Source organism: Saccoglossus kowalevskii, chromosome 9 (assembly GCF_978046115.1).
Source record: "Saccoglossus kowalevskii chromosome 9, keSacKowa6.1, whole genome shotgun sequence".
Taxonomy (NCBI): Eukaryota; Metazoa; Hemichordata; class Enteropneusta; family Harrimaniidae; genus Saccoglossus; species Saccoglossus kowalevskii.
The window spans coordinates 9,968,008-9,978,862 of record NC_140649.1 but is presented as its reverse complement, the minus strand read 5'-3'; the positions used below and the strand labels follow the sequence as shown (position 1 = coordinate 9,978,862).

Genomic DNA, 10,855 nt, shown 5'->3' with positions numbered 1-10,855 from the left:
ATTAATGTGTGTGTGATTTAATGATGCATGGAAAATGGGTGGTATGTGGTAACAAACCACAGATCTGGGTTCGACATTTACGAGTCCGAGTCTAGCGAATTTATCCGTTGAGGTAAGCACGCCCTCTTGTGACAGCTGCTGTAAATTGGGTGCTTGTTTGGCGTGCTTGGCACGGCGAACTGAACTAAGAATGGCCAGAATATTTAACACGTAAGTCCAGCGTTTCGCCTCGTTTATTCTAAAAATGGCAACAGTTTATTGGAGCATATAAAAGTATCATGGGGTAAATAATATCTTCTATGGCAACATCCATTTTTCTCCAGATATTTTCAGGGCTAAAATAAATTTGTATTATCCAAATATATTATTCAAACTGTGCTCAATTTAACAAATGCGTAACAATCGCAGTTTCTAAATGACAACATTTTCAACAAAATTGACCTTTTAGCTAAGAATTCCATTACTTTAATATACTTTCTTAAAGTTCACTTGCAGATTTGTATAATCGGTAGAATGACCCTCTGACTGGTTCATGTAAGCGTTATAGGGATTTGGGGTTTGTTTTCTGTTCGTGAGAAAGCTTATCCAACATAATACCGGAGTCGAACTTAGACAACCTTCCCAAAGTAACATATATAAACATCAACTTGCGCACACATACAAATGACCTCGGGTGATTACAACTATGACCGTTTTTCATGACAGGATAACCGTTTTATCATCACTAGTGTGTACGTGTGTGTGGGTCCTCATTACACAGTGACTACATATAATTCAAGTATTAGTATTCACAGACATTAAAATAACCTGAATAAAGTACTAGTAAGTCCTTGGTGAATATTTTATTCTGTAAAAATCATGACAAATGTTAATTGAATGGTATGGTACATGGTTGTGACAATCATAGTACCGAATACAGTACTAGTAGGTGCGACAGAGTGGAAATTGGTGTACTATTTCTAAATATTGAACTATTTTGAGAGAGCGCAAAATTCCCTTGTGCATAATGCCCAACAGTACTCATTGAATACTAGTAAATCAATAATCAACATACAGTATCAACAATTTCAAACGTGTTCCCGTCCATATTCGCAATAGCGTCAAAGTGTCTCAGGGTTTACAATGTTCTCTCTCTTTTTTAAAAAAAAAATAATTAGGTGTGTTTGAAAAGACTTACATCTTGAGATTGAAATTTAATATTTTATTTATTTGTATCGTTTATATCCAATGGCCATTTACTGCCGCAGAAATTATCAAAGACAATTACCTTAAAAATTAGTCATTTCCGGTAACTTTTGTTCAAAAATTGGTTACACGAACACTAATTTTCTATTTGGGGACCAATAAAAGTTGAGGAAAATAAATCATTTGCAGTGGGCGGCACGTCATGCATACGTTTCCATGTATCTCGGGCGCAATATATTATAGAATGGACAGACAAATCATTTCTATTTCAAAGTCAGTAAATTCTAATGCGCCCTCTATAACGTTTCTGTCAGTAACTTAGGGTTGAATTTCCCACCGTGCACTTGGAGTGACCTCTCAACTTGGCAAAAAGTTGTTGTTATACCCTGGTATTTTGACTCGCCTCATGCTTTTCTGGTAAGTGGAAGTCTACATATTTATCCTGCTAGAAAAAGACTGGACTATTCTGAGTAATGGTTTACACCTCGTACAATATAAACTTATTTATTGTGAGTCATGTTCGCGAAAATATGGTCGTTGTTCCATAATTTATCGTAACTGGTGTTTCAGCGGGGTGTATGTGTCGCCTGCTCCTGGTTTCATTTACAACCACTCGCTGTGTTGTTTGCCTGCGTGCTGCCGACCTGCTGGTGATTTGCGTTGCTAGGTACAACTAACGTTAACGTTTTCAGTATCCCTTTTCGGAACTGATAGCTTCAGACATGGAGAAGATCGTATGCTTGGAAACTCTTAAAAAATGAAAAATACGCGAACAAAACGAAACAAACGATGAATGTAGCTGGCACTCCCACCCACAACTATAGTTGTAGTATTTATGTTATTTTTAGAAGCGATTAGATATTACTAGTACTACGAATATCGTGGTAAATTATATCAATGAGTAGACTAACGCGTTATATTATGTTTAAAAGTACTAAAATATGATATCATTTGGTTATAAGGAAAACACACATAAAAAAATACCACATCACGTTTTTCTAGTGTGTGAAAGAATCTGTTGTTATTACGCATATGTCAGCACATCAAACTCGATATATTGCAGCATGCCATCATTTCCCGGTACTATTCAACGTGTAATCGTCCTAGTACAGCTTAGAATCTGTGGTAGTCTACCTCCTATACTTCATTCTACTCAATGTCGAACTTAGTTTTGGTTCTGCTGCTCCAGTCTTTGGTGATGTTACCCTACCTTGTTGTTGTTGTTTTATTATTTTTTGTTTTTTTGCGCATTTCCTCTTGTCTGCCACTGAGCAAGTAAAATATGGATGGACATGAAACCATAAACCGTAACTATGTCTATATTTAGTAACAGTAATATTTCATTGCATCTTTTGAAAAAGAAATTTTTATCAGTTTTTAGCAATAAATATATCAATAACAAAAACTAACAAGTAATACAAATATGCAATTTCATTTTGTGTTGCGAAGCAATTGTTTGCAAAACTTTTGATCATTTTCTCATCTATTTTTATATAGTTTCTGGATTTGTTGACGGTCTAAATGATAATTAAGACAAAGTAGTAAAAAGTGTAATTCATCTTCAAAATTATTTAGCGAACATTGTTTACAAATTGTATTCGCTAAGGGTGTCATTGGCTGGGTATGCCTTTCTTTCACAATTACTAAACTGTGCTTACTTGTTCCAAAAATTTATGACTAATATCAGTATACCTATTGAGATTTCTGCAAACATTGCATACTCCATTGATGACGTAAGTGTCTGAATGAATAGCGAATTCCTAATCTGATCTCTGATGATTGGAAATATTTACATTGACAGCATTAGGACCAATCAAATCTGGCATATAGAAAGTAGAGTGGTGCATGTGCTCAGGACAAACCATTATCATGTAATTCAAATTTAAATTATGGAATAATGATGTGAAAGATATGATTTCAAAAAAATTACTTGTTTAATAGATGTATCTTGGTTGTATTATACATAGGTTAGAGGTCAAAGGTCATTAAAAGGTCAACCCAACTTTATTCCCTTTACTTCTGTAATAAAACATAAAATAACCTGTGTGCATGAAACATGAATGACTGCAGAGAATAGAAATATAATTTATATTTACTGGCTTTTTGTTTTGTGATGATGGCCATACAATAAACTAGAAAGAATAATACCAGTAAAAAGCTTATAAATTGCACTTGTCTAAAGAAAATGTTTAAATAAAAATAATAAACTTTTTTACATGTATGTGCATGACCAACTCCAACTTTCAAGAGTCAAAATGACAAAAATTGTGAATTTACGGGGAACTATGCTTACGAATCGTATGCTATTTTGTGGTAATTAGACATATCTAAGTGCATCAATGGAGATGCATTTTTAGTTACATTTGTTTATGGTTTTCAAAACCTGTTAACATGCAATAAATACCATATGACTCAAAGTTTACTTTGTTGGTGAAGTTGATGACATTACAGTGGGGTTCAAAGACAACAATGGGGTTAAATGATAACCACATGGTCAAATGATAACCACAAGGTCAAATGATAACCACAAGGTCAAATGATAACCACAAGGTCAAATGATAACCACAAGGTCAAATGATAACCACATGGTCAAATGATAACCACAAGGTCAAATGATAACCACATGGTCAAATGATAACCACAAGGTCAAATGCTAACCACATGGTCAAATGATAACCACATGGTCAAATGATAACCACATGGTCAAATGATAACCACATGGTCAAATGATAACCACAAGGTCAAATGATAACCACATGGTCAAATGATAACCACATGATCAAATGATAACCACATGGTCAAATGATAACCACAAGGTCAAATGATAACCACATGGTCAAATGATAACCACAAGGTCAAATGATAACCACATGGTCAAATGATAACCACATGGTCAAATGATAACCACAAGGTCAAATGATAACCACATGGTCAAATGATAACCACAAGGTCAAATGATAACCACATGATCAAATGATAACCACAAGGTCAAATGATAACCACAAGGTCAAATGATAACCACATGGTCAAATGATAACCACAAGGTCAAATGATAACCACAAGGTCAAATGATAACCACAAGGTCAAATGATAACCACAAGGTCAAATGATAACCACAAGGTCAAATGATAACCACATGGTCAAATGATAACCACATGGTCAAATGATAACCACAAGGTCAAATGATAACCACAAGGTCAAATGATAACCACAAGGTCAAATGATAACCACATGGTCAAATGATAACCACATGATCAAATGATAACCACAAGGTCAAATGATAACCACAAGGTCAAATGCTAACCACAAGGTCAAATGATAACCACAAGGTCAAATGCTAACCACATGTTCAAATGATAACCACAAGGTCAAATGATAACCACATGGTCAAATGATAACCACATGGTCAAATGATAACCACATGGTCAAATGATAACCACAAGGTCAAATGATAACCACAAGGTCAAATGATAACCACAAGGTCAAATGATAACCACATGGTCAAATGATAACCACAAGGTCAAATGATAACCACATGGTCAAATGATAACCACAAGGTCAAATGATAACCACAAGGTCAAATGATAACCACATGGTCAAATGATAACCACATGGTCAAATGATAACCACAAGGTCAAATGATAACCACAAGGTCAAATGATAACCACATGGTCAAATGATAACCACATGGTCAAATGATAACCACATGGTCAAATGATAACCACATGGTCAAATGATAACCACATGGTCAAATGATAACCACATGGTCAAATGATAACCACATGGTCAAATGATAACCACATGGTCAAATGATAACCACAAGGTCAAATGATAACCACAAGGTCAAATGATAACCACAAGGTCAAATGATAACCACAAGGTCAAATGATAACCACATGGTCAAATGATAACCACATGGTCAAATGATAACCACAAGGTCAAATGATAACCACAAGGTCAAATGATAACCACATGGTCAAATGATAACCACATGGTCAAATGATAACCACATGGTCAAATGATAACCACATGGTCAAATGATAACCACAAGGTCAAATGATAACCACATGGTCAAATGATAACCACATGGTCAAATGATAACCACATGGTCAAATGATAACCACAAGGTCAAATGATAACCACAAGGTCAAATGATAACCACAAGGTCAAATGATAACCACAAGGTCAAATGATAACCACAAGGTCAAATGATAACCACATGGTCCAATGATAACCACATGGTCGAGAGATAACCACATGGTCGAGAGATAACCACAAGGTCGAGAGATAACCACAAGGTCGAGAGATAACCACAAGGTCGAGAGATAACAACAGAGCTGAAGGATAGCGAAAGGGTCAAAATGTAACAACAGGGTCAAAAAATAAGAATGGAGTCAAAAAATAATGGGGTCGAGGCATAACAACGAGGCCGAAAGGTAACAACGGGGTCTGAAAGGTAACAGCTTTGGTCAAAAAGGATCAATAAGGTCAAAAGATAACAGGGTCAGAAGATAATGGGGTTGAAAAGTAACAATCTGGTCAAAAGATAACCTGGTCAATAGAGAAAACAACAGGGTCGAAAGGTAGCAATTGGATCAAAAGGTAACAATGGTTCAAAAGATAACAACGAACTCAAAAGATAACAGGGTCACAATATAACACTTGTTGTGGATCAAATACTGTAGAATATGGACATAGTGAAAATAGGTAATCGAAAACTGATATCAAAGTTATCCACAGGATGCAGTGTCATTAAATGAGGATGATATCAATTCATAAAATTAGTTAAAATATTGATACATGCAAGGATTAAAGTTGACACTTGTCTGGCTTTGTCATAAAAACTGAATATAAAAACTGGTATCCGACTTAGACAACTATGTGAAACTCGGGTATTTTTCGCACCAAGTCCACCGCGAGATATTTCGTTTTACGCACAATGGAGGACGTGGATAACCGGATTTAGGCTCCGGTGCGAATCTCCCAATTTCATAAAAATAATCGTATTCGAATCTCAGGCTAGCTAATTTGGCGTGGTGAGGAGCATACAGGCATTTGTACCGCCTGGGGGAACGAACAACTGACTTGTCAAATAAAAATAAATAAAATACAAATTGTAAAGTAAACAGATTTAATATTTAAACTAGTAATTCACTCAATATAGAAACGCCATGGCAACAACATGTCTAAGTACAACAGCAATTTACGTGCTTTACAGAAATTTTACAGTGAGAACACAATAGCTTTACCGCTATCGTCAGTTCTCATAAAATGATACATAATACAATAAAAAACTTAAGTCAAAAATATATAGTACGATGTCAAAAAAATCGCCAACCAGTTCACAACGTTCTGTACAGTCCCGAAAATTCGCTGACCACGAGGCAAGTATAATCAGCAATGACGCAATGGCGTCTCCAGAGAACACGGCCACTCTCAGGAAATCACAACTACTCCCGATGATTCTAGGCTCCACGATCTGATGTACGTCAAGTTCCTTGAGTCGTACGTTGCAAATGATCACTCACCGCTTATCGACCAGTTCCTGAGTCGCATCTATTCAATCATCAACGCTGGATGTCAACAGAGTTGGCGCAATGCAAGTTCAACAGTCACTTTGATTTCTTCGCGGTAAGGGAATAACATGAACTCGTCCGCGGGCTGCAACACCCTGAACTCAGTTCTTTTCTAGTTTGTTGTACGCCGACTTGATGCTTTCCAGAACACGTTCGTGTTCACATTTCCAACACAATCCCGCTTTCAGCTCCTGCCATCTTTTTCTCTGTGTCCTCCTGCACCTTCTTCTCTTGCGCGCGGAGTGGCGTGACATCCTGGGACGCACCAATCACTGTAGCGTGTCTCAATGGGCGTCAATCATGAGGCCAAAACTTGTCCATGACGTCACAAATACGGGTTACCAAAATAAATAACGCACAGGCCCGTAGTAACAAGAAATATAAAGAAAAACTACATAGATTTAAAGAAACAGTAAAATTACCCTGGTTTCATATGGTAATAAATATACATGTCACCAGTATTATATATATACCGGTAGTGTATTATGGTCTATGATGTTTTTGCTAAAATAAAAAAAAATTAATTTCACTGACAGGATAGTTATCAAATTTTAATAAAGTTTTGTTTTGAGAAAGGTGAAACAAGTTGTTGTTCAAAGCTGGATTGAATGCAAAATATTTTATTGGATAAATTTTATATTTTAATATGGAAAACCAATTTTAAAGGTATTTTTTTTTTGACCCCTGAGATGAATATTGTTCTGCTTGCATTTCTCAATAGCGCAAGATTTATAGAGATTTCTGTAACTAACTTTTTGACAAAATAGCAAAATTTGTTAATGTATATATATTTATTATTAAATGACATCTGCAACAAAATATGTTAACACAGACAGCTGTGGCAATAAAAAATGTCAGTAATTTTGGCCATTTGGCTGCCACTTCCTGTTTCGTACATCTGTCGATATTTAGTGATACAACATAAAGACCATTTTTGATGTATTAATACTAGTGATGTGTGTACTTATAGCACAGTTGTGTGGACAAAGTAATTTTAATAATAATTTATTGAATCCTTAGAAATACAATTTCTATCAGTTGACAGCAATAACATTTTTGGTAAAACAATGATCCAGCATACAATGAATGCAATTTTTGCCTTAAATTCTAAGCTAATAAACATGTACCTATGTGTGTGCTTCTGTTAGAGATGCGCTTGTAATACAGCAAATACAGTATCATCATGATGATAGAGTGCCATCTGCTCTGAGCAGCTGTCATGAATCTCAATTCAGGTCTTTCCTTTGCACTTCTAACACATTCAGCTTTGTTTCATCCACTCCTTGATGTTATCCATTCACTTTATTCTTTGTCTGTCTCTTCCTTGCTTTCCATTTATTTTTCCATCTCGTAGCAATCTTTTGTAAACCATTTTCTCTCATTAAGTGTCCGAAATATTGACAATTGCTTTTCTTGATGGTAGATTTACTTGTACATGTAGTAGTGATCTTTTTGTTTAACTCAGTATGTATACCAGGGTACCTCTTCTATAATATATACTGTTAACCCTCTTATTTTCAACGGTCAAATTGCATTTTATGAGTCATAATATAACTAAAATATTGTTACTACCTTATACTAGAATATGTTTGCATATTTAGAGTACATGTAGTAGCAAATTCTCACTTCTGGTCCGATTAGAATTAAAATATACCATGAATATTTACTTTTGAGATATAATTGTTGGTATGTGTTGGTTCTTGAATATTTAAGTTTCGTTGTCCTGTACTTTATTTAGTAATTTGGACTTCCCAGATTGCGTAAAAACGAACAGTTTAGGGATTTTGACACCGAGGGGGGGGGGGGGTGCCTTGGCTTAATCATTTGCTGAGGGACGGTCGCTTAGGTATGTGCACTCTAACATGTAACACCTGAACCTAAAAGCGTTAGGTAATCAAACAAAAAATTACTTTGTACATAAAGTACATTCAAGGTCTTCATTTTTTCATAGCATAAAAAACGTTTTTCATCCTCGCTTATTATGAGATCCTCAAAAGCGAGTAATTTACATTCTTCTCACAGGTAAACAATAGTTTAGTCCCCTACTTTACGCTACGACTCTAAACAGTTTTTTATGCTTCACATACGTTTTGATGGTCGTCACTGTCGTCCCTTGAATCTTGCTGATAAAGTTTTGGTTTCAATTTACGTAGCTATCGCCGAGATAATTAAAAACATCTTTCATTTTTGTGTCAACTGACAAGCTGGAAAACAAATTATCATAACAATGCGTTTGACGTTTGTTGCCATTTTAATTTTTCTTGACTCATTTCCCATACCACAGACAACTAAAACCGTTGTTGGGTAATTTACGTGCAGTAAATTGCATTTTTACAGTCTCTCAAGTTTGTTTCAAAAACTGCGGTCGCACCAGAGATAACCAGGACATTGAAACATTTGTTGAAACGTTTGTCGTGAAATTTATGTGCATTGAATTGTGTTTTTTGTTTTTTTTGAGTCATAATATATGCAAATGATAAAAAGCTCAAATGCAACCATAGTACACATAAGTAAACAAAATTGTCGAGAGTGATTTTGGATCAGTTAAATTTTGCCAACATGCTGTGACATTATATATAATTGCCAAGCCAGTTTGAACAAATATTTTTGAAAATAACACTGACCGTGAAATACACCAATCATTGTCTCGGATGGAATATTTATAATGCAATTTCTTGATTTTATTTTGTTGTATTGCAACACATTAGAAATTATAGTTTGAAACATATGTATAATTATAATAACATAAACTATAATTTCTAATCTATATTGGAAAATTGTGCTGGGGATTATTAATTTCAATAAACAGTATTCAACTATCCTTCTGCAACAGCAATAAGATCATTACTCATAGTATGCCACTAAGCAGTTTCACAAAAATGCTATAAATGGTCAATTTTTTCTCTGTCAAAGTAAGAAACTCGGTAGCTATATCAGAGCATGGGTCTTATTTAGGAACTCCTGACAAAGGATCTGCACAAATTATAAGGACAAATTAACAGCTCCTAAGGATGGTATTTCAAGATTAACACCTGTTGTTAATGACACAATAAACATTAATTCTCAACTCTGATGAAAAGACCAATTACTGCGACAAAGCCCTATTTTTTGAAAAAGCAACTCACTGCGAAGGCCACTCATCACAAAGCTACTAGTCAGTGAAGAAAATAAATTTCTAGCAACCAAAATTCAACGGTTTACATATAGGGTATTTATTAAGTTGAACAATCACTATCTGTACATCAATTTACTGAACTACTTTCCAACATGATGTTTGAAATACATCTTTGCATTATGTCATCAATTATCTGAACAAATTCATCTATCTCCCTAAGGAGTTTGTATAGTTGTATACATGTCAGTACGTGCTCGTGTATTCTTATTCATGGCCATGCATGCAACGTACGTGATGGTATATTTTAACAGATATCAGAATTAACACATAATGTTTCCATGTGTTTTTTGCATGGTAGAGCTCAGTGCATTGACTTGTTTCATATTGCATATATTACAGGGTATGTGCCTTATTGACCTTAACCATAAATACCCAGTTGTTCAGCTCCGAGCAAGGAAACTAACACCAGCAGTTTATCACTGTCTGCATTTGCTGGAGGTTGCCACTGCTTGATGCGTTGAGTCCATTCAAGCTACAGTATGGTGCTGTCATGGTGCTGCTGCCGTGAAGATAATGCAGTGAGTACATCATGCTTTTTTCTTGTGTTAAAATAGTACTTTTTTTTACGAACGGAAATAAAATAGGGTTGCTTTGAAATATCAAAGAATAAATATGTTGATAATGAGTCACTATGTTGACAGTGTTATCGTTGATTTATATTCATCAGACGAGTCAGACAATATTTGTCAAAATATGAATGATTGTAAAATGATTTTTTTAATGGGCTGTCTTAGCATGTTATTGCCATTTGCTACCTTTTAGTATAGTTACGTCTGAAACCTGCAAAATGATACATGCCATTCTCTCAGTATTTATTGTAAGAGTTCTCTGTATGACCTACATGTTGTAACTGATATATCAATTTTAAATATAAAATGTATTATTATTTTCAAGATTTTGTCGTCAACTTTTTCTTGAA

General features: G+C 35.1%; 1 protein-coding gene across 1 annotated transcript in view; it reads left to right on the top strand.

The window, feature by feature from the left end:
• Window positions 1–1,527: 1,527 nt before the first annotated feature.
• LOC100378355 (choline transporter-like protein 1) overlaps window positions 1,528–10,855 on the top strand; it is a 61,554-nt gene continuing 52,226 nt past the window's right edge. Inside the window, exons 1-2 of the mRNA XM_002731309.4 lie at window positions 1,528–1,602; window positions 10,276–10,454. Coding sequence (XP_002731355.2) covers window positions 10,416–10,454 — 39 coding nt within the window. The 5' untranslated portion in view covers window positions 1,528–1,602; window positions 10,276–10,415. The remainder of the gene's footprint in view (window positions 1,603–10,275; window positions 10,455–10,855) is intronic.